Source organism: Physella acuta, unplaced genomic scaffold, assembly GCF_028476545.2.
Source record: "Physella acuta isolate Inbredline_101_S28 unplaced genomic scaffold, ASM2847654v3 ptg000006l, whole genome shotgun sequence".
In the NCBI taxonomy this organism is placed as follows: domain Eukaryota; kingdom Metazoa; phylum Mollusca; class Gastropoda; family Physidae; genus Physella; species Physella acuta.
Genome location: NW_026731526.1, coordinates 425,484 through 450,144, shown reverse-complemented (window position 1 = coordinate 450,144; position 24,661 = coordinate 425,484). Strand labels below are relative to the sequence as shown.

General features: G+C 35.4%; 3 protein-coding genes across 3 annotated transcripts in view; 2 read left to right on the top strand and 1 right to left on the bottom strand.

The window, feature by feature from the left end:
* LOC131940024 (uncharacterized) overlaps positions 1-7,713 on the top strand; it is a 61,766-nt gene extending 54,053 nt beyond the window's left edge. The window contains exons 2-7 of the mRNA XM_059298601.1: positions 2,458-2,637; positions 3,168-3,342; positions 3,787-4,069; positions 5,069-5,179; positions 5,755-6,012; positions 7,250-7,713. Of these exons, the coding sequence (XP_059154584.1) occupies positions 2,458-2,637; positions 3,168-3,342; positions 3,787-4,069; positions 5,069-5,179; positions 5,755-6,012; positions 7,250-7,567 (1,325 nt within the window). The 3' untranslated portion in view covers positions 7,568-7,713. The remainder of the gene's footprint in view (positions 1-2,457; positions 2,638-3,167; positions 3,343-3,786; positions 4,070-5,068; positions 5,180-5,754; positions 6,013-7,249) is intronic.
* A 2,385-nt stretch (positions 7,714-10,098) lies between these two features.
* LOC131939922 (protein ILRUN) lies at positions 10,099-15,449 on the top strand. Its single transcript, XM_059298491.1, has 5 exons — positions 10,099-10,445; positions 11,293-11,447; positions 11,724-11,921; positions 12,232-12,410; positions 14,115-15,449. Exons 1-5 carry the CDS (start codon positions 10,285-10,287, stop codon positions 14,175-14,177), a joined length of 756 nt encoding a protein of 251 aa, XP_059154474.1. The 5' UTR covers positions 10,099-10,284; the 3' UTR covers positions 14,178-15,449.
* A 1,280-nt stretch (positions 15,450-16,729) lies between these two features.
* Positions 16,730-23,676, bottom strand: LOC131937721 (thymidylate synthase). Its single transcript, XM_059295370.1, has 8 exons — positions 23,581-23,676; positions 21,515-21,642; positions 20,459-20,635; positions 20,194-20,364; positions 19,220-19,320; positions 18,069-18,143; positions 17,232-17,303; positions 16,730-16,975 (listed from the first exon to the last, which is right to left on the bottom strand). Exons 1-8 carry the CDS (start codon positions 23,616-23,618, stop codon positions 16,838-16,840), a joined length of 900 nt encoding a protein of 299 aa, XP_059151353.1. The 5' UTR covers positions 23,619-23,676; the 3' UTR covers positions 16,730-16,837.
* Between the last annotated feature and the right edge of the window lie 985 nt (positions 23,677-24,661).

Genomic DNA, 24,661 nt, shown 5'->3' with positions numbered 1-24,661 from the left:
CCGTTGTTTAATATTGTTCCCCGAAACTACGTTCGTATCCAGTGCCATAGAACAAAAATAAAAAAAAATAAACAAGAAAATTATTATTTTAGTGACAACATTGAAGGTGAATTGGATAGTTCTAGCAGGAAAACGCAAAAGCCAACAGGAACCAATATATAATTTAGGTCTATATGTCGACAGAATCAAAAGAACAAACTTTGTTGCGAATTGAATATTCTGATAGTTGTTAGTAGTGCTTTGTTTTTATACAATAAAAAGAACGGTATAACCCTTGCCTTATTTTAACCCTGTATTAACCCTTATCATAGCCTCGTTTTGGAAAGTAAACATTGTTTTTAAATAGTCTCACTTTGGTTTTTATAAAACCAAATACTGCATGACTTAAGCCTCGAATTGGCTTATTAAAAACCCTTAAATTTTCCCTATAAAAACAGCCCAATAAAAAAAAAAACTCCCTCCTCATAAACAAATAAAACCGGATGTGATCCAACTCTCGCATTTTTTATAAAGACTCTCACGTATCCAAAGTCTCGCGAGATGAGACAATCCACGGGCTGGTGGGAGCGGCGAGCGCCCCCTAGCCACGTCCTGCACATCAAAGACGGATTAAGACGTTATAGGCCTTGTTTATTCCGCGTGGCTTTTCTTATCGTGCAACACGAGACGTCTGACAGCCCGAGGGTACGGCGAGTGAGCCGAGAAGGTCAAGGTCGGCGGTTTACCGGAACCCGTCCCACTTGCCATGCTTACAAATCACGTGAAATTATCTGGTGATTATTCACGCGTTTTTTGTTGTTGTTTTTTAAAATGAAAATTAATTGAAGATGTTTTAAATGTAAAAACAGCGTTAGGTCTTCGCAAACCATACATTTCATCATAGCCAACCAATATATATATATTTTTTACAGAAGATGGATATACATTTGGCAGGATTTGCTCTATTTTCTGTATTTTTGAGTGGAACTGGGTGTTGTAAATGAAAAGTAGCATTTGGTTGTGAGATCTTGTTGTTGTAAATTACGAGAGGCTGGTGTTGTAAATTGGGGGAGCACCGTGTTGTAAATTTGGAGAGGCTGTTTTTTTTTTTGTAAATTGAGAGAGCCTTGTGTTGTAAATTGGGGGTGCCTGGTGTTGTAAATTATTGAAATTCATGAAAAAACACTCCAACCACCTTCTGTGGATTCCCTACCCCCCCCCCCCCCCACCCCCCACACCCACCTAACAACTAGGTAGATGCTGAACAATGCTAGAAGCTGCCATCAACGTGATCAAATTGTCTACGCTGGTGGCCCATTCATTCGTGTCACCGGTTTTCACTGCAAGGTGTAAATAGAAGGGGTAGGCCGGGGGGGGGGGGAGGGGGGGGGGGAAACATGTTTTTAATCAGCTTTCGTTGTTGGAAATTTAAGTTCAGGAAATTTCCGGAGAATGAAAGAAAAAAATGTCCTTCATGTCTACCCATTCCCACCCCCCCCTTCTCGCTCTCACACCACACACACACATACAAACACACACGGAAACAGTTTGAACGTGGCTACAAGATTGGCGCTATCGTGTCAAGCAGAAGTGAGCCAGCAGACGCGAGCTTTGCAGACGACAAGAAGGTGCCAACCGGAAGCGATAAAATTCCGCGCTACGTTCGTGGCTGTCGAAGTAAACATACGTAAAACGTTCGTCTGCCTGTTTAAGCCGTGGAATGTGAAAGCTGTAATGTTATGCAATGCCGGTGGCGGCGCTAGGGGGTGACCTGGGTCATAACACCCCCCTCCGCGTTTATAAATAAACGCGTGTTTAATAACATTTTACAAATACAGTTAAATTTTAAACATCATGTTTTTCTAGGCTATCTCAGAGTACAGTTTATAATAAAAACAAATCTATAACGGCAATACCAAATTCAAAAGCTAATTTCTTTAAGAACTATTTAATAATTTTCTTTTTAATTTAACTTATTATTTAAACATTAAAACCTTCATGTCAAATAGAAATCCTGACACTCTTCACAGCTCATACTTACAAAACACAATTAGCCCACGAGAAACTTCTAACTTCCGTACAGTAAGTAGGCCTAAAACACTAACAAACTAACTACTAAAAGAGATGACATAACGGGAACACCATCAGCTTCAGACGACCTTTTATACCCGCACGACGATAATTTATAAACCCGTACGACCAGATTTGATATACCCGTTCGACCAGTTGCTATATACCCGTACGACCAGTTCTGATATATAAACTTCCCGAGACTTATACCAGAACACATAGTACACCACACTCGCGTATTCATTCCCACACAACACACTCATTGGTGGGTTCATTCAAGGCACCCGAATCTATGAACTGAATTTGATACCTTCACTAACAGTGTGATTCGCCCAGTAAAGATCAAGTTTCATGTCCGTTTATTTAGTTAACTAACATCATTGTGGATTTTTCTTTTGTTTATTCTAGGTCGGATTATCCAGCAGATTTATCCATCCAAGCTATGGATTGGCCTGATAGACACGTCGACAGAGGGATCATTGACCTTGGATAACTTGCCCCTGTTAATGGACGAGTCGGTTCGAGAGTTAAAGAAGTTGGGCCTCAGTGTGAAACATGATCTGTTTCTAGCTGCTCACGGACAGCCAGGTATGGGGGGGGGGGGGGAGGTAGGGGGGGCAATGGTCAGTGTGAGAGTTAAAGAAGCTGGGCCTTAGTGTGAAACATGATCTGTTTCTAGCTGCTCACGGACAGCCAGGTATGGGGGGGGGGTAGGGGGACAATGGTCAGTGTGTAATGAGGCACATTAATGATTTAAATCAATGATTTAAATCAGGGGTCTCCAAACTACGACCCGCGGGCCGGATGCGGCCCGCGAGGTCCTCTCTTCCGGCCGCGGAGATCTTTTTGTCCCCGGTAAACACGTTTATTGGTGATGGCTGAGGAACTTTGCCCAGAAAAATCAAAGACATGCCTTGAAGAAACTGGCCCCCGAAATGAAATTTGATAGGTAATGCGGCCCTCGGACTGAAAAGTTTGGAGACCCCTGATTTAAATGAATAATTTAGATTGGCTTTAAAATTAATTCAAGAACATCTTTTAAAAAAACCATTAAGCATTGCTCATTAAAATAATCAGCCATGAAAAATAAAATGCCTTTTAAACTTGTTGTTCTACAGGTCAGGTGGCCGCTAATTATGCTGAGGCCATGTACGAAACGTTACGTGGACTGATCTTGCTGGGCTCATTTCTACCCAAGATGTTCAACTTTGTGTCATTTCCGTTACCCGTCTTGACGCTGATTGGTGAATTGGATGGGGTCACGCGAGTCACGGGAATAGCCCAGTCTATACAGTAGGTGGATGTTAGGTTAAATGTTAGGTTAATGTGGCTAAATGTTAGGTTATTTGGCTAAATGTTAGGTTTATTTGCGTAAATATTAGGTTATTTGGCTAAATGTTATGTTTATTTGGCTTAATGTTAGGTTATTTGGCCAAATGTAAGTTTAGGAAGGTTAAATTGTGACAATCATATTTTGACCATCACATTTTGACCATCACATTTTGACCATGACATTTTGACCATGACATTTTGACCATCACATTTTGACCATCACATTTTGACCATGACATTTTGACCATCACATTTTGACCATCACATTTTGACCATGACATTTTGACCATCACATTTTGACCATCACATTTTGACCATGACATTTTGACCATCCCATTTTGACCATCACATTTTGACCATCATATTTTGACCACCACATTCTAACCACCACATTCCCCTCCACAGAGCTCTGATACACTCGTCACAATTTGATTCCGGGTTCGTCATACAAAGCCCCCTGGTCATCCTAGAGGGAGGCAACCACGCCATTTTCATCAGCGGTACCCTCCCCCCAGACATGCACGAGCTGGACATCGAACCGGAAGTGGACAACCTGCTGTCCATGGAGCGAGCCTCGACACTGACGTCACACTTCCTGTCCAACGTTCTACGGGAGCCGGAGGAGCTGGCAATAACGGCTGCGGCAGAGTTTAAGCTGGAGTTTGAAAAAGCTGTGAATATTACACAGGTAGTTTTCATCTTGCAAGGTTTTAGTGTTTATTTCTCTAGACATTTATCTAGGTCTAAATGTATTATGAAGCATCATTGATTTACTGTTATTGGACGGAGTAAGCTAGCGGTAGAGAGCTAGACTTCTAACCCGAAAGTCTCGAGGTCTAATCCTGGTTCAAGTCCGTAGAACGATCCTGAGTACACCCAGCTCTAATGGGTACGTTAAGGAAAGTAAATGCGGCTGGGCATAGTGCTGACCACACTATCCCTTCATATGCTGAGGTCACAGAAACAAGTGAACTCTACTTTCTACTTCACTTGCCGCATAGGCCGTCAGGTTTGAAAGGGGACTTTACTTACTTACTTTGGATTACTGTTAACACTAAAAAATGCATTTTAAAAAAGTAAGCTAAGCTCAACAGACCTGGCGCTCAATATCGCAGATCGAGTAGAGTTTACGTGTGTTTGTAACATTGCCAAATAAAGATGTCATGTGATCATATCTATACTTAGCCGCCATTTTTTCCATACCCTGAGTCAGGTATCCATCAGATATCCATCGTATTCAAACCCGAGACTTTCGTGTTGTCAGGCGAGCGCGCGACCGTTCGACCATGCTGTCCGAAACGTTTACAAATTATAAGACTGTTAACACATTAATCCTATAAAAATTGTCTTAGGCTATGTTTTCGAAGCAGACATCGGACTGAGCCAAGTGTTAGCTTTATATAAATTCCACTTGACGTGTTCGGTGGCCTGTTGTGTAGATTTATATTCTGATAAAGATTTAAACATTTTATCCAAAATTCTGTTGTTACACTGAGTTCTATATATTTGTAATACAATGTACGTTCTTCAAGTTATATTGTCTACGTGACGATGAGTGATCGAAATGTTATATAATATTTTCAGCAACATTTAGCGATTTAAAATAATTTAAAATAGTTTTGTTGGTTGTTTTTTTTTTTTTTTGGTGAGGTTTGGACACAACCTTAATCAATCTATTATTTTTCAGCCAATACGCTTCCTTCGCGACAGCACGGAGAAAAATCTAGAATCTTTTTGGGTGCGGACGGCACAGAAATGGCTGTCTGGAATGGAAGGGAAAGACTCTTCAGAGATTGAGGTAATCAAGTGATGCATCCCAGCGCTAAACCAGCATTGTTGTATGTCATGTCACGTATATGTGTGTGTTAATGTGTATGTGGGAGCTGGGGAGGGGGGTGGAGGTGCGTGTATGGTGTGTGTGTGTGTGTATAGTAGTGTATTTGTGTAAGAGTGAATGGGAGATATATGTGAGCCGCTGGGTGGCTGAGTGTTGTTGTTTTTTTGCATTAGTGTATACATGTGAATGCGTCTATGTATGAGTGTGCGCGCAGTTAGTTTTTCATAGTGAGTAGGAATGTGTTAGATGTGGTTGGCTGTGTGAATGTGTATGTATTTATTTTCTTGTATGTATGTGTGTATGCGCGTGTGTAACTATGCGCGCGTGTGTGTATGTGTGTGTGTGTGTGTGGATCTAGGTTTTTGTATCGTTATGTATGCTCGCATACGCGTGTGTTGTGTAGCGCATGCTCAATCATATCGCTCCTGCTATCTAATAACTAAAGTCTCTGTTGATATGAACTCACACCGCACCGTGGAATGTACTCGATGATTAAACCAATGTTTATTTGTCATTCCCCCCCCCCCCACCATCAGGTGCAGAGCCTCGTGGGTAAGGACAGCAACGACTTCGGCCTCCCGCCCGCCATCATCACCGAACACGGCATCAACAAAATCGTCACGTTCTCCGACATCATCCGGTCCTCTGATGACGTCAGGGGCGGCGGCGTCATCGACAGCTCCCTGATGGCGCCAGAAGAGATCGCCGCCAAGATGCTGGGTCCGGAGCGGATCCAGGCGTACGTCAAGAACTCGACCATTGCCCAGAACTACACGTGCAGGGATTTGAACTACGTAGGTTGGGCTCAGGGAGGATACGTGGTTATGGTGTTTGGTGGTGTAGGTTGGTGCGGTGTAGTCGTTTGGTAGGGTGTCGGTGATGCTGTTAGGTGGTGTGATGTGGGTGTGTAATAGTATTTGGGGGATGATATTGGTGGTGGTAGGGGATGTGGTTTTGGATTATATATATATATATATATATATATATATATATATATATATATATATATATATATATATATATATATATATATATATATATATATATATATATATATATATATGTATATCGGGGGTAGGTGGTCTGAAGTTAGCGTGTGTGAGGTGTTGCTAGTGGTAATGGTAATTGATGTGGTGCTGGTGTGGGGTGAGGTGTGGCTGTAGTGGTTATTTGAGATGTGATGCGGGGGTGTGGCGGTGTCTGATTTTGCCTCTGGCGAGACTGGCAACGTTTTAATATCACGTGATTAGCCCTCGTCTACAAACACAAACTCCCGCCCGTCTGTGGGATATTGTAATTGGTCGCTCTCCCGATAATTATTGTCAATTCCGAATGGTATTTGAGCTGATGTGAAAGAAAGTTTATACAGTTTCGCACGTGGGGTTGGTTTATGTAGGTAACATTTTAGCAATGGTCAGTGATCGTATTGTCATCAGTCAGCGGCAGTGGTATGGTTTTAGCTAGTCATAAGTAATATATTTTACCCAAGGTTTTATTTGCAATACAAGCTAAATATGAACTTTGGTATGGCTTATTTGCGTTTAAAAAATATTTCAAGACCCGATGACAATGCAGTGTGACATATGGATCGCTCTTATAGTTTTAGTAGGGAATTCATAATAAGAATTAATGCTATAGCAACCTACGCTTTTAATATATATAAATATATATATATATATATATATATATATATATATATATATATATATATATATATATATATATATATATATATATATATATATATATATATATGAATATATATATATATATATATATATATATATATATATATATATATATATATATATATATATATATATATATATATATATATATATATATATATATATATATATATATGAATAGAGACGTAATGGAAAATCAATTTATTTTATTTTATTAGTACATAGAAAATCTTGTCATTATATATGATTTTTATATCCATTTTTTCGATTCTCTGAAGGAAATGTTCACAAGTGTAAGTAAATGTAAATCGTATTAAAACATTACACATCATTTTTTCCCTAGGCTAGCTTTGTAACTGCCTACAACACGGCTTCAGACACAGCGAGACAGAGGTATGACCGGTACCGCAGGGGCGCCATCTTTGAACCGGATATCGTCACGGACTCCGAAGTCCTGTGGCAGACAACCAAGTTGAAGGTCGAGACCAAAGGGACAGAACTCTACGTGACTAGCATTGCGTTCAAGACGCCCCACACTGAAAACCTCGGGCCTGAAGACGGGTTGTTTTTCTGTAAGCTTCTCCCCCCTGATAGGGCGTTAGAGTGGATCTATGTTGACTCACTGCGCAGGTCAATACCCCCTCCAAGGAGGAAGTTATAAAATCTACTTCCTGTTAATTTAAATTTGCATTATTTAAAAAAAAAATTAAAAGCATTATAAATACTGGTCATACATTTAATGTGAATAGTAATTTAATTAATTAATTGTTAATGTGTTCATCCGTTTTACATGTCTTGTACATTGTTTCATTTATTGTGTTATAATATAAATAAATTTACTATTTTATGATTCGTCTGGTATTTTTCCTTTCACTGATGTTTTTTTTTTAAAAATAGTTTGTTCCTTAAGAAGGTTCACCGTAATAATACTGATAAGAATAGTAACAATAACAATATTAACGAGCTGACCCGCTCTTTAGTGAAGGACGATTATGCCGAGGTCACAGAAACAGGTGAACTCTACTTCACTTGCTACATGGACCGTCTGGTTGGAAAATGGAACTTTACTAGACCATACTGCTGTAATATTCAAGATCAGCGCGGGTGTCAAGACCTGGTAACGACCCTAGAAGTTCATGGGTAAAGTACTCGCCACTGCAAGAAATATTCTCAATGGAAAAGATGAACTCTACTTCATCTGCATTGGACGGCATTAGTTTAATGTAATATTTACTGTAATAGGACCTATATAAATAATAAACATTTCGGTGACAGGTCCTGTATAAATCATACAAATGTCCGTAATAGGACATGTATAAATCATACAAATGTCCGTAATAGGACCTGTATAAATCATACAAATGTCCGTAATAGGACATATATAAATCATACAAATGTCCGTGTTAGGACCTGTATAAATCATACCAAGGTCCGTAATAGGATCTGTATAAATCATACAAATGTCCGTAATATGACATGTATAAATCATACAAATGTCCGTGTTAGGACCTGTATAAATCATACACATGTCCTAGTTAAGACCTGTATAAATCATACCAAGGTCCGTAATAGAACTTGTATAGATCATACAAATGTCCGTGATAAGGCTCACGTAAGGCTGCTCTTGAACTACAATTTTAAAAAAATCCTACAAGTAGTCTATGTCATATATCATGCAAGTATTGACAGTCTATAAACGTTATTATTACTACTTATGACACATGTGCTTGTATACCAGACTAATTATTTCATATTGTTTTCATAAAACAGCCTCACAGTTTTAAGTTTTAACAATAGGAGACTGTACAGCTTACAAAGTCACCAAAACCCTCTATAATTCCACTTGTCCACCTTAGAAATTTGCCTATGATCGTCTTCAAATAGAGAAGCCCAAATCTGTACCAGTCACGGAAAACAAAAAATATGCCCTGACTACTAAATTCATTTCTCAATAAACCGATATCCATACACACCTTTTTACATGTTCCTTGAATAAAGTCTCCTATAAAGTTCGTCAGAAATGAGGCGAAAAAACAACAGAAAAACTACAATCTAAGGGAAGTAACAAAAAACATTGTTTTAACTATTTTTTTTTTTACTATATAGAAAAAAATACAATCTAAGGGAAATAACAAAGATAACATTTTGAACTTAATAGGACATTAAACATTGCGTCCCTTTTTCATAGTTGTGCAATTGAAAATCGTGATCATTATTAATAACTAGTTATTCACTTAATTCTAAATGGAGAAAGTGTGAAGATACATTTGTAATTAAAATAGAACCATATGTTTAAATTTTTAAAAAAAGTTTATAATTTCATGCGTTTATTTATGTACTGTGAAGAAAAATATTGAATGATTTCCTTTTAATATTATAATGCCACACTTTGTATATAACTATAAATAACAAAGAACAGTTTTCAACAATATTTATAGTAGTGTAATTATAGTTATAAATATAACTATTTTTGTTTCTATCAGGGGACACAACTACGCTGGGATGATTAGGTGAAAATATTTATTGTGTTTTTTCCCTTTGACCATAAATCATTGATGGCTCTTTAAATTTAATTCGAAAATTTTAGCGAACCAGGATCACCAGCAGGTTCATTACTCAAATTGTATGACACTTTTCTAAACAGGTATTATTTTTAAAAAAACATAAATATCTAATAATTGTTTTTAAAAGGCTGATAAAGTGCAGCTTAAAATAGTCTTCAGTTTAAAAAATGCAACATTATGTCGTCACATGTTTTCAACCATTCCTTACAATTCGTCAGTCAGGCTTCCCCCCCCCCCACCCCCGCCCGCCCTACCCCCTCCGCCTTCCTTCCAATGAGTGTAACGTGTCGTTTATGTATGATCCCAATGTCAATAGCAAAAAATGTTTTTAAGTTTTTCTACTGTTAAGACTACCTAATTACTAATGGTTGCTATAGTAGAATCCGTCTCAACCAATTCACCTAACCTTTGATTCGAAACATTAAATGGGAAGGTTTATTCGATATGTATATGTAGTATGTAGAATTATAATGTATTGATAATATAGACGCAATTATCTTTCTATATAAATTGTACTCCGCGACGATCATCAGTTTCACACATTAGTCATTATGCAAATCTGCGCATGTTTGTAAACTGACTTCGCATGGCTAATTTACATATTTTCCCACAACTCTTTTACAGGTGAGCATGCGCAATAGCATGTGTGTAGGAAATGACAACTGCAACTTCCGGTTACACTGAATCAAAAAAAGGGGAACGTCAAGAGACGACGTAGATTTAGTTTTTGTTTCTACACAATAACTGATTTCACCTCCAAGTTGAGTTCAAATTTGAGTATTGCCTGTGGCATCTCAGATGGGGCTTTATCATAATGGATATAGATATTGACAATGATTTTGATGGGAAACTGCTTGATCAGTTTCGGTCGTTGGGAACCACCGATCGTGATGTTCTCATCGCTGAATTTCAAGCTCTCCTAGGAAACAAGCTGAATCCTGAATCATGCGCCTTTTTTCTGGATATGAATAATTGGTGTGTTCTAGATCTAAGTAATAGTGCTAGATCTACAAAGGCATAACTATGAAATTTTAAAGTCAAGCTACAAAGTTAATTTGTGTCCAGATTTACTTTACTCCTGCTTGTTAGGCCTAACTAAGCCTACCTTCGTGCCTACACTACACTTAACACTTGTACACTGTACTCTGTACTACGTCCTACAAACACAACACAACCCCAATCATCAATTCATTGATTAATTATTTTTCTTATGACCAATTTATACTTAGGCCTATTAATTTTTTAATTAATAATACTAAACCTTGCAATGTTAACAATAAGTAGGTTCCTGTGGTTTTGTTTCAAATTAAATAAATAGTAGGCCATAGGCTCTAGGCCTAATCAACCTACTATTAGAATTGAGAACAATTCTATTCGCCGTAACGTTATTGATTGTACTGCGGACGCGTGTGTTTACAAACACAGCATAACCATAACCCTAGTGCAGCCTTTATCCTAACCTTAATGGCTTTATGAATGGTAAGCCTAAACCAAACCTAACCCGTAACTTCAAAAGTTCATTAACAGCTTTTATTTAGTAAGTAAAATAAGAAAACAAATAGCAGAACAAACCACAGATCCCAAAGAATTGGACCCACACCTCGAAAAACAAGCTGACTGATACACAACCATTATGACATTATCACAACTTCAAAAAGTTGAATGTCATACACAAAGAATGTTTGCGCTTACATATTTGCTCCGCCTAGCTATGGGGAGGCAATGCAGTTTGCTCAGTATAATCATTTCATATTATATTATTTCATATTATATGAGTCCCATAAGTCTAGACTTGTCATACTTAGTTAATTTGTCTATGTAGGAATCTTCAGAATGCAGTTTGTTCCTACTATGATTTTGAACAGCCTTCTATTGCTTTGCCATCTATGGCATTCATTGCTGATGTGACTGTTGGGGATGGAGAATCTGTTGCTCCAAATACTTCTTTTTTTAAGACATGGAGAATAAAAAATTCAGGTGAGTGATGTGGCTTAGTTAACCTAAAGGTTGTTTTAGTGACTGTTTTAGTTTAGTGTTTAGCTTTTAGGTTGCTAGCAGTAATACAATATTCTTTTAGAGGGTTAGTGTTAGGGCTTAGGACGATAGTTTGTGTTTGAGTTCAAACTAAAAACTTGTTAAAAAGTAATATTAATTAGGCCTAAACTAAAACATATCACTCTTTTGTGATCACTCATCGTTAAACAGAGTTTTTAATCTTTAAAAAACAATGCCCTCTTTTGCCTTTATAATTAGGTACAGACCGCTGGCCTCCTGGATGCCAGTTAAGATTCTGCAGTGGTGACAACCTTAGCACGGTTGATAGGAAAATGGTAGATGGTTTAGGCCCTGGAGACACAGTGAATATATCTGTAGAAATGAGGTCTCCCTCTGGAGTTGGATCTTACCAAAGTCTGTGGAGGATGTGTACCGCTACTGGATTGTACTTTGGGGGTTTGTATCATTACATTGCTACTCATTACACCTCTAATACATTATGTTGTTTAAATCTGTCAGTTTTGTTGTTACTTTTCTTGATACCCAGCACCTGTTTAATAAACAGACACTGGCAAACATTGGGGGGGGGGGGGGGGAGGGGTGGTAAAATACAGTATCATTCTTTGTTGGTCAGAATGTTGCTGCCTGACAGTTGTGATGTTTTAAAAAGTTGCTTTATATATCTTATACTAGTACTTTTTAAACTTTTAGATCTTTTTTTTTTTTTTAAATTTCTTGTATTGTAATTTGAAATGTTTTTGTTCAGATGTGATTCATGTGCATGTGGTTGTGGCAGAGGGTGGTTTACTTGGACTCACTCAACAGCTGGCAAGAATTGGAGGAGAACATGCTAATACCAGTAGTAACAACGTTGCAGCCAACCACTCTATACAGCAGACCCCACATCAACTAGTTCCATTTACTGGTAGTTCCATGGTACCATTCGTAAGTGTACACATCTTTGGTTTAATAGTTTGTTTTGCGTGTTATACTAACTTAGTGTTTCCTTTTGTAAATGTACCCATCATTTCTATAAGTTTCAGAGTTGCCTATCTCAGAGTTATATTATTGGTTAATGTTGGTTTACCTATAAGTTTCATGGTTGAAAAAGTTAGTTCTATTGGTATCTTAACCCTGGACACATCAGAAGAGTATTTAAATTTTTACTTTTTTTAATACTATAAAGTGGCTATTTTTTAACACTCATTTATACCTTTTTCATAAACTGTTATTTTTTAAATAACATACTTTCAAAATATTTATCCTTAATTCAAGTGTAAAGTGGTTTTTTTTTTATCATAGTGCTCTCAAAATTAAAGTTCAGTTTAAATTTTAAAAGTCGGTGGTAGAAATATTTGTTTATTTGTATATAAATATTGAGACTTCGCATACGCTGTATTTAACCTTAACTTTTTGGTTGCTAGGCAGCGAGGGTAGTACTCTTTGTAGACTAAACTTTATTAAATTAAAAATTAATTCATGGCCGCACCAACAACAAACACATCTCATCATAATGCCCGTAGCAATGATGAGCGCCACTGCCAACTATAATTAGCGATTCTATAAAAATATCCACACACCATGTTCATGATTATTAAATATCATTATCCCTATTTTTAATTTATTTAATAAATATCTATATATATAATTCTCTTCATTGTGACCATACAAGACACCACGCTGCTTAGCCGTTCCTACCCCGCTTTCTAGGCATATCGCTACCACCCCCATCACCACCTGTCAGGTGAGCTATGGTTCACCCCAAATGTTAACAATAGAAGTGATGGCTATTAGGGGCAGATAAATCAGTTTTTAAACTATTTGAAACTAGGGGGGGGGGGGGGTAATTATAAATTATGCTTGATCTTTTCATTGTTGTCTGTAAACTGTCGTCACAGACGGCTGCTTTCACGAGGAGGGGGAGGGCAATCGTCCTTAATGAGCTACTGATAGTGTTTTAAAGCAAAATATTTTCACTCGCAGCATTGGTAGTGTAGAATTTTTAAAAATATGAATTAGTGAAAAGTAGAATCTATATATAATTCTCTTCATTGGGACCATGCCAGACACAAAGACATAAGCTCAACAGACTTTATCACCACCACCCCCACCAGTCTGGTGAGCTGTTTACAATAATAGTGACGGCTATTAGGGGCAGATAATTTAGTTTTTAAACGAACTGAAACTAAGGGGAGATAATAACATGTACTGCTTGCTCCTTTCATTATTGCCTGTAAACTGTCGTCAGATGGCTGTTTTCACGGAGGTGGGGGGCGGGGAGAGGTGTGGAAAGTCAGGGTGAGGATAATTGTCCTTCACTAGCTACTGATGGTGTTTTAAAGCAAAATATTTTCAGTCGCAGCTAAAAAATAGGAATTAAACTAAATAGCGGTGTATGCTACGTCACGGGTCAGCTCGTATAATTATATAGCATTACAGCTTCTGTATTATCCTGCTAAGTGTTATCTAATTATTTTTTTAATAAGTAAACAAGCACTATTGACCAACTAGAAATATAATAAAAAACTAGGTCTTCTTTTTGGGGAGAACAGTGATATACCCTTTAAAGAGCAACAGCATGACACATTTGAGCATAATGTATACAATATATATATGGTGGAAGTTATGTTTTCCCTACTTTTTCACCAGAGTATAAACCGTGATGCTGAGCTAACACCACCACCTACTGAAGATGATTTGCAGATGTCCTAGCAAAGGCTTCCCCTCTGAATGAATGCAGCAGCTGGCTAACTGGAGGTGAATGAAGAAATGTGATTTAAGAGGGGTTCAAGAAACGCATATCCTAGATGAAAATAGTTTCCTCTAGATACAGCTGTAGTAAAACATCTTTATTTATACTAGCTATACAGATTTTTGTTTTTAAATTACTTTAGTATTGAGATGAAATCCTATAAATAAATAAACAAAATAAAATATTTTTATATATATTTAAATTTTTTATTGGGTTTGATTCTAATACAGGGATTTTGTGGGCTAGTAAACGGTAAATTGTTTCCCCAGTTTTGAGTGGTCACTGTTTTGTATTAGTTTCACTCATCATCTACTGACTTTCAATGTTCATAAGACATTTTTACAACATGATTTTAATGCAGCTGTATTATCATGTAGATCTCAGATTTTGTTCAGGGTTTGAGACATACAAGATGATTATTTAATTACTCAATGAATACTTTATTGTATCATATGAAGTGGCATTGCAAGAGTTATATTAAGACTAGCAAGGTCTTATTTTTTATATATTATTTTGTTCTATGCTGGCTTAGTCAAGCAATAAAACCTGTTGCCCATGCATATCTTATTTCTGTTTACTGATTGTTGTGTATTGCTCAACAGAATCATAGCCAGAGCAGTATGGTGAAGTTGTTCACTTGTATCAGAAGCTCACAGTAGCAGCTTCTTCAGTTTTAATCTGTTCATTAGGCAGTAGTGCTATCCCTCTGTTCTTTATTTTAATTCTTTGTGACTATTTAAATAAGAAAAACAAAACTTAAACTGAATGTTTTCTGTCAGTAGCAAAAACATGCTAAACAACTTATTTTGTTTGCAACTAAATTCAAGTTTCTTAATTGCTCCTGTCTATACTGAATTAAGATATCATTTTTGCTTGTTTTAGCTTGTCTCAATTTCAATATTTTTCTGCTGATTTTTCCATAAGGTGGAATTTTATGCAGTATGCACATTTTTTCCCCTGAGAGAATGATTCATTTTTAAACTGTACATAGTTATTTATCCATGAAAATAATACTAGAGCTTTCTCATTACTCCAATGATGCATTTTAATTCCCATTCCATATTTAGAGAGCGATTACCATTATTTAACAGGTCTCTAACAGGAAGATAATCCTCGGTGTATTTGTTCTTTACCTCTTTAAAAACGTTACTGCATGCTTAAAGAGGATGTAAATAGTTCTGTGACCTGGTCCTTAGCTTTCCAAAGGAAAAATAAAAAATGTTTACAATATCTGCCTCAGTGTGATATTTTTTAATAGTGTGTGTAATGTCCTATGTAATGAAATTATGATCATGATATACAAAATCTGGTATGTAAATGTGGCTGTGAAGTGTTGGCCAATCCCAAAATATTTTTAGGGGTTTTGGGCCTGTACTTTTAATGTATATATTTATTTTATTTACCACAAAATAAAAGAATAACAATTTTATTTAGTTCATATTGTATTTACAATGGGCAGTGAAATCTGGTTTTATGGGACAATACATCAACATTAAAGCTCTGAATAATTTGACAGCACTTTTAAGTAAGAAATATATTATAAGTAATATCAGTTTATGGTCACTCAACTTGAAAATCTGAAGCAGATCCAGATAAGCCCACTAACCTTCACTTTACCCCATTTCTAATTGAAGTGATTATTCATTAGTGAACAGGCAATTTTCCCTTTTACAAACAACTGGCAGCAAGAATATTTGTAAAATTATTTACTATTGTACTTAATGATTAACAAATTCCACTGAAGGTTACAAAACTCTGCTGAACTATTGGGTGTGTAGAAAAAATTGCTGTCAAATTATTAAAGCATCAGATTTGAACACATCAATAGTGACCTCGCATTAGTCATAAATATTCAATAACAATGGGCATTGACTTGGCAAAGAATATATACAGGTGAACACATTATTTTGTGGTATCCCAATGTTTAGCACTAAAAACATCTACTGTATCAACATTAATTACAATATCAAGGTTTATAATGCAATTGAAAGACAATAGCACAATATCAAAACAATGTTATGTACAAAATAGACTAAGGTATATTCAAGGTTTATGGTTTGACAGGTATTTTAAGTGGAAGCTATTCATAATTTTTTAAATGTATGTACACTAAAGTTTATAAATAGATGTAAGTGCTGAAAAAAATTATAAACTAGTTCTTTTTATATATAAAAAAACCTCTTGGGAAAAATGTTAACTATTTTAAAAATTTAAAATAAAGAAACAAAGAAAAACAAAATTTTATAACAATTTAAATTTGATGTGTTATAAAAAAATAAGAGTTAACAAATTTATAAAACTAGAATCATTAGGTTATATAGGTTAATCAACTGGTGACACATTTATAATTATGTACAAAAAGACATTTACACTTCATAATCTAGAAAATAACAAAAATAAAAAAAAAATAAGGTGAAACATTTGAAGATTTTGACAATTACATTACAGTTTGCACATTTAAAGTGATTTTAAAATTAAGTTGATTTAATACATGTGCAGATAAATGTATATATATATATATATATAAACTACTTAAGCAAAAAGGTTCATCAGAAATTATTCTAAAAATTAAAAATTTACATTTGATAAAATACTGAACATACATTTCTACATCATGGGTTTAAACTGCCATGTCCATTTGTATCTTTGGGTGGGGATTGTAATTCAGTATCTCAAAGTCATCAGCTTTGAAGTCTTCTATGTCACTGACCTGTCGTTTGATTAACAAAGATGGGAACTCACGGGGCTCGCGCTTCAACTGTGTAAACAAAAACAAGAGCCTAAAATTTTAAAATTCCCTAAAATCATTAACAATTATGTTTTGCTATGAATGAACTGCTAACATAAAATATTTGCAGAAATGTAATAATGTAAGTATATACCTGTTCTTCAACTGTGTAAACAAAAACAAGATCCTAAAATTTTACAATTCTCTAAAAGCATTAACAATTATGTTTTGCTATCAATGAACTGCTAACATAAAATATTTCCAGAATGTAATAATGTAAGTATACCTGTTCTTGTAAAGGCTGGATATGATTGACATACACATGTGCATCACCTAAAGTGTGTACAAAGTCCCCAGGCTGAAACACAAACAATAGCATGGTAGTTATTTAGTCTAAAAAATTAATTTGAAAGTAATTCAAAACCTGGATTAAAAAGTACATTTTTGACGTCACACTTTTTTTGACAATTTTTTTTTACCTCCCTCTCCCCTGTCAATAACAGCCAGACCCCCCCTAAAATGACATCACACCTCACAACTCCCCCCCCCCCCCCCCTCCTCCAAATGGCAGTTGAATTTTTCTTAAAATACGATATTTTTCTAAAATCTTGTCTGAACTGTCTACATAGAGTATTTTAATCAATTCCTATTACAATTTGTTAAAACAGGTTTCTAACACACAAAATAACCACTAAATTTTGTTTTCTAACATTGCTTTTTTATAATGCAAAAGTGGGACGTCACACCATCTGAACACCCCCCCCCCCTCCCCCTCATCACACAGTCACAAGATTACAGACCCCCCTCAGAGTGTGATGTCATTTATGGATGACCCCTTATAAGCAACAACATAAGGGATTCTATTTTCATTTAAATGAAAAGCATGCATCTAAGTGCTAGAACATAATACAGAACTAACTACCTGAAACAACACTGACTAAAAATCACAAACAATTATAGCAAAAAAATAAAGAGAGAGGAGACCATATTGTCTATATTCAACTGACAACCGAAAATATTCATTAAGTCTTTCAGTCGTCTTTAATTCCTTTTGTGTCATCGTCAATTTAAATGTACTGAATGTTGACAAATCAAATAGACTAAGGTTGAAAATGTAGTGTACCTTCAATCCAGTCACATGTGCAATCATGCAGGTAAGGAGAGCATAGCTTGCAATATTAAAAGGCACTCCAAGCCCCTACAATATAGAATGAAAAGTCAAACAGTTAAAACATTCATGTCAAAAGAAACAAAAAATTGATCAGTTCACTTATTCCAGCTAACTAAGCCCACCCATTTTGCCCACAGTGAATGGGAAGAAATCTAGCAGACGCCACATTTCTGAACGGCACTGAACGATTGATAGCGTCACAAAAACACTCCTTAAAAAACTAACCCACCATATCACTGAAATAGTCTTATTATCGTAGCCATTTAAAAACAAACGCGCATTTTTCCACAAATAATTTTCTAGGCTACTGATAAATCAGATAAATAAAATTGGTATCAAATTAAAGGAAAATAAATTTAGTTTTTAATTTTTAAAGTCACCATGAACAATAATTAAGTTTAAAATCTGAGGCGACACCCTAGTTATGATGGTTATCTATATATATAATTCTCTTCTGGGAGACGCTAGAAAACAAGCTGTAACCGCGCTCCCTACCAACCCACCCCTACATGGTCTGGTGAGCTGTGGTTCACGCTAAATGTTTACATTCGTAGAGCCGGGTTAAGTGACGGCTATTAGGGGCAGATAATTTAGTTTGAAACGATTTTAAACTTAGGGGAGCTAACTAAGAGGATGCTGCTTTCACAGGGGGGGGGGGGGTGTAGGGTAAGGGTTAGGGGAAAGGAGGAAATGAAGGTGAGGGTAGTGTTGTTCTTAACGACCTACTGATAGTGTTTTAATGCAAATATTTTCAGTGGCAGCATTGGTACTGTCGAATTCACAAATTATGAATTACTGAAAAGTAGAAAATAAAACAACTAAATAGCTGCATATGATATGCCGTGGGTAGGCTCGTAAGTTATATTACTTATACAATGAATATTTTAAACAGTCAACTGACCAAACGGTGAATAACTTATTGTCGCTTAATACTTAAAAGTATTGGAGGTAATCCCATACAATAATATACAATTAAGAACAAATAAGGCAATAGTGTTATTGTTTAGGCATGATCATAATATTGTAACATCAGTGTCAAAAATGTACAAGTCTGCAGCCTTGTCAAAGGCAATTTCTAATTAAAAAATATCAACAAATATTACCATATCAGCTGATCTCTGATATAATTGACAAGAGAGTTCACCATTGGCAACATAAAACTGGACCAGACAGTGGCAGGGAGGTAGTGCCATTATAGGAAGATCTACATAAATAAAATTAAAGTTAGTCATGGTTTGAGAAAATATAATAAGTATAAGTTTGTAAGTATATTTTTTCATATTCGCCTCAACAGAATGCAATCAAAATAACATACGCTACCAATGAAAGTAAATTTTTCACTAACAGACTACCCAAATAGGAACAGCCATACTAAAAAATGGAATTTGAATTTTGAAGGCAAAAAGAGGAACATGTGCATGGATGCTACTTTGTGATGTTAAAAATAATTAAAAAGTCTAACAGTAGTAGGCCTACTTGATATGAGAATTACATGTCGTTTTAGTATGTAGTTAATATCACTATAGGTTTGATTTAAAACTAGTTGATGCTACAACAATCCGAAACTATTAAAGATTCTTTGACTAGCTTTCCATGCTCAAGTGCTGCTCATTTGCTATGTACTATCGACGATAATAAATCAAATGATTACTCATTTAGGTATTCATTCCTTCCTCTGAATATATCTAAAATATTGTATACATTTTCAAAGCTATTGCAATCTTGGCGACAGACAATTTATTGATCAACATGTATGCCTAAGTTTTAAACGTACATATTGAATCAGAAACGATTGCCAGAAGTGAAATAATTGCATTTCCCTCTCTACTTTTGCAGTTCATTTTTCAAAATAAAATAAAAATGTATTTATTTGCTTATGTTTATGTACAAACTTCAACAAAATTGAAAAGGCGGAATGAGACACATTTTTTCGTAACTTACTGGAACAATATCATTTTTGGTGGGACAGTAAGCATGTCTGAAAAATATTTCAGACTTCCTTTGAAATAAGCAACTAACCATCAGTAAGTGAATGAATTCCACTGACGGTAGGCTGTAAAAAATATTTCATAAATACCTTTTGGATTCCAAGCACACATCACAATGGTTCGATCATTGGGTGCATTTTTTATTTTTGTTATGACGTCTCTTAATTGATCCACACCTTTCTCATCATAGTCAGCATGCATGTTTGAATATTCAGCCCCAAAATGCCGCCATTGAAATCCATAAATTGGACCTAGATCACCTATAAAAACACAAATATTTAGGACATTTTGCATGATCGAATACAAAAATAACATTCGAGTTCAAGTGTAAGAATATGTAAACAAACATGCTACCTTCTTCCCTATCTCGTAGACCTCTATTATCCAGGAATTCTCTGGAACCATTAGAATCCCATATGTGAACACCTTTTTCTTTGAGCTCATTGCCGTTGGTTGACCCTCGAATGAACCACAGAAGCTCTTCCAATATTCCCCGCCAGAAAACTCTTTTTGTTGTCAACAGGGGAAAGGCTAGTAAAAAAAAACATGACAGGTGAATATAACTGAGACTACATGGAAATTTGATACAAACCTAAGTTACATATTATAGGAATTTACATTAATTACGAAGGGGTAACTGAAAAAGCCATAAAACAGTTCTTTCTCTATGAGCCAGTTATATTTAAAATCAAAGACAAATTGAACCAAAAATATATGACGTAGATGGTTTAATTTGACTCTTTGATGAATGTATCATATAAAGATGCATTAATAAATAATAATTAGAACAGTGTAGTCCCACACAATTATTTCCAGTCTGGTTCTGCCATTGAAATTGAAATGACAGCAGTAAAATATAACTTAGGCAGACTCAAATATTTTTGGAAAAAAAAAATGAATAAAAGGGCTCATTACACAACAAAGGTTGCAGACAAGAAAATTTAAAGGAAAGAAGACAAAATACAGAGAAGGTTGGCATATTAGGGTGGGTTAAGCTCATGGTTCTGAACCGAAAAGTTTCAAGTTCCAACCCCTGGGCAGATGAGGCTCGATAGCTGTGGACAACAACTCATCTAGGAGAGACAACTCAAAATCAAACAACTGCTGGCTTGTAGTTTGTTCTTGGTTGGACAAAAGCATAACAAGCTGACATGTAGTACTTAATTGTGTTGCGCTGTCAGTTCCTTAGCAGAGAGAATCTGCCTCTATCTGATATAACTTAAACTATCAACAAACTCTCTTCCCATACAACTAGTGAATGATGGATCAGATTGTTTTAAACCACAGAAAAATAACCAGTGATAAAGTTTATACAATAAAAACATCTCTCCATAACCTGCATAGAACAGCCTCTTTACTATATAAAACTGGCATAAAGAAAGCAAAAGATTACTTTGATTAAGCACTTACTGTTTCTAAGACAATACCGCATTTGCATTCCAAATATTGACTTGGTATCAACACCAGTCCTGTTACTTCTGAGGACCCCATGATCAATTATCTTTCTAATGGCACTCAAGTATTGATGTTCATCATGGCTATATGAAGAAAAAAAAATCATCGATCAGCAACTTTTATTTAATAACTTATGAAACACTTGCATTAGCCGAATACATTTAATGATACTATATATAGGCCTAGGCCCTAACCATTGCTAATTTATTTAGCTTTCTCTACAAACATACAGTAAACCTGTTCAGAAATCAATATAATTTTTTTTTAATTCTGCTAGCTCTATCCTATGTTTCCACATTATTTTATTCTCTTCTTTTGCACTTGCTTAGTTTAAGTAGTTGGTGCGTTTGAGCAAAATAGAGCATCTTCATGACTTTCAAAAAGTTCCAGTCTATGACTGAGAAATATGCCTAGGTAAAATGGTTATTTTTTAGATTTAATTACATTACGGAGTTAAAATTAAGGATATAAAGGTTTAATAACTTTGTTAACTAAGGTACCACTAAATAATTATATTTTTATAGACTAACAGATGAGCATATAGACATTAGACAATGTACTATGTAGGCTACTACATATAGTAGGTCTATTTAGTGGCGTCGCTAGGTCGGGTGTCACCCCCCCCCAAGAAAAAAGTATATATATATATATATATATATATATATAATATACATGTATGTGTGTGGCCTCCTTAGGCCTATAATTTAAATATGTCCATGTATGTATAAAAGCTTTAATCACTACAGACTTAATAGTAATGTTGTTTATCTATAGTCTTTTGATAACACAGTTGGATGTAGCATTGTCTGGTTCAGGCCGCACCGCCCTCGCTACGCCTGTGGGCCTATTTATTATTTAGGTGTAGACCTAGATTGTTTAAAATTTAATCATACCAGGATCTAGGATTTCTGTCCAAAGGTACAAATTATAATTCTCTAAACCTAAATTTTAACTAGAAAAAATGAGGTCCTTGTATGGTGAAAAAAAGTCACATGAAAAAAAACAAAAAAAAGTCACAAAGGAAATTTTTTTTCTGAAAAAAAAAGTGAATTGATGTGGGTTTTTTTTTTTGTTGTTTAATAGAATTATGGTATAACACTAATAAGTAAAAAATACTATAACATAATTTACACAGCAACCTCAACTTTTGTAATGAATTTAGTTAATTACACTGTAGAAATATTAATTATAAATGAAATTTAGGCACATCATTGTGTTTTGTATGTTTGTTTTGCCGCTTCTTCTTCGGCTTCTCCTCAGTCTGCCTTGTCTGTTGTTGATGTTTTGTGTCAATGACTGCCTTTGTACCGTGTGGGCTTTATGTAATGAGCGTTATAAATGTGGGCAGTACAGGTGGTTGCTTTGACATGATGCAATGAGTTGAGGGCAGCAAATCACTAACTCCATCTTTATGTCTTTTCGCACTAATTTAAAGTTAGTATTCAACAAACACAATGAAAACCCTAATCTAATACAAATGGAAAATATGTTAATTGTAGGCCTAATCATACCAATGTATATAGATAGATTCTATTTAGATTTTATTAATTTAGGACTATATTCTCTAGATGTATGTAGACCTAGGCCTATAAAAAAAATATTTTCAAATTTGGTCTGCAGATTGGACATTTTTTTGACCTTAGTGCCTACATTTAGAGTAGGCCTACATTATTTGTGGCATATGGTGCTTAGAGACTAACCAAATTAAATTCAAAAGCCTAAAACAAAAATACAGCCCGTGCAGTCTTCAAAAATGCCATACAGATAGGCCTAGCTAATGCCTGATTAGGAAAATTAATAAGCTAGTCTAGGCTGATTTCAGTAAAAATGTCAACTCTGGTTTACAATAGTTTACATCCACCAAGGGCCAAGACATAAACAAGTTATTTTAAAATAAGCTTGCTTTTACGAATATTGCTGTATGCATGCAAACAGTAGGCGGTTAAATTGTTTAAAGTTTAAATAAGAAAGATTGCGCTGCAAATATTATAGTAAATGTAGAATCTAGATTAACTACTTACTAAGACGAATTCCCATTGTGAGCGACTTTTTCTGCCATTTTCTTGAAATTAGGCGCGCAATTGCCTGTTGCCAGGTGGGAAAAGAAAATTATTTGCCGAGTCGGAAATAGAATAGATCTAGACTAGGCCCTAGATCTAGATCTATTTCAAATCACTTCTGTAAATCTAGGCCTATAGATCTAGATCTTGTACTCCATAAGGCCCTAGAGTATAAGTCTAATGAAACTGTTTTCTTTCTAAAACTTGTTCTCTCTCCTATTCTCACACTCTTTCACTATTCTCATTAAACAACATCTGAAACGTGTAAAAAAAAAATAATAAACATTTAAAAACCCTTAAAACTTTACATTTGAAAAATGAATAAAATAATTTGATAGAATTAATAGCATCGTTGAGATTGGGACAGCAGTCTTTTCGTTCGTTACACTTTCTGTCTCTCTCCCACACCCCTACCCTATTTTTTTTGTCCATTTTTATAGAATCTAGATCTATATTAGAATGTTGACAATGTTGAGTTTGTAAAATACATTATGTCATGTAAAAGTGACGTGTAAAGATCTAGCAGATCTCAACTTAGGGCCTACTCTACTTTATCCTGAGAAGCATAGGCTGCAGCTCAACCACGAGAAATACAATACGTAAAAAGAATATTAAAATTAAATAAATTTAAAAAAAAACAAGTTAATTAAAAAGTCTAGTGACATTTAAGCGCAATTTCCTTATGTTATCTAAAAATAGCTCTGTCGTAGCGTAAATCAAGAGCAGGGCTAATAAAACCATTGGTTAGTTATTAAAACGTTTTTTATTTTAAAAAAATTTCAGTATTTTACATGTTTTATTTACAATAGCGTTACATGACTAAAAACCATTGCGCGCCTAGCTACCGAACGTGATGTCGCAGCCATTGAACGTGATGGCGCAGCTATTGAACGTGATGACGCGTGTGGTGTGGTTGGATAAAAATGCCTACTAATTCGGTCCAAATTTTAATTAATTAAAAAAAATGTTTGTGACCGAACGAAAGGATATTTTTGAAAACTTTCTTCGGCAATATTGTTCTAAATTATGGCAGGAATCGATT

What these genes read in the sequence shown, in the direction of transcription:
- LOC131939922 (XM_059298491.1), top strand. Translation starts at nt 10,285, where the DNA reads ATGGATATAGATATTGACAATGATTTTGATGGGAAACTGCTTGATCAG. An exon ending in TTTCTGGATATGAATAATTG is followed by an intron (nt 10,446 to 11,292) that starts GTGTGTTCTAGA and finishes TTGTCTATGTAG; the next exon opens with GAATCTTCAGAATGCAGTTT. An exon ending in TACTGGATTGTACTTTGGGG is followed by an intron (nt 11,922 to 12,231) that starts GTTTGTATCATT and finishes GTTTTTGTTCAG; the next exon opens with ATGTGATTCATGTGCATGTG.
- LOC131937721 (XM_059295370.1), bottom strand. Translation starts at nt 23,618, where the DNA reads ATGGCAGAAAAAGTCGCTCACAATGGGAATTCGTCTTA. An exon ending in GCGGTATTGTCTTAGAAACA is followed by an intron (nt 20,636 to 21,514) that starts GTAAGTGCTTAA and finishes TTTTTTTACTAG; the next exon opens with CCTTTCCCCTGTTGACAACA. An exon ending in ATCAGAGATCAGCTGATATG is followed by an intron (nt 18,144 to 19,219) that starts GTAATATTTGTT and finishes TCTATATTGTAG; the next exon opens with GGGCTTGGAGTGCCTTTTAA.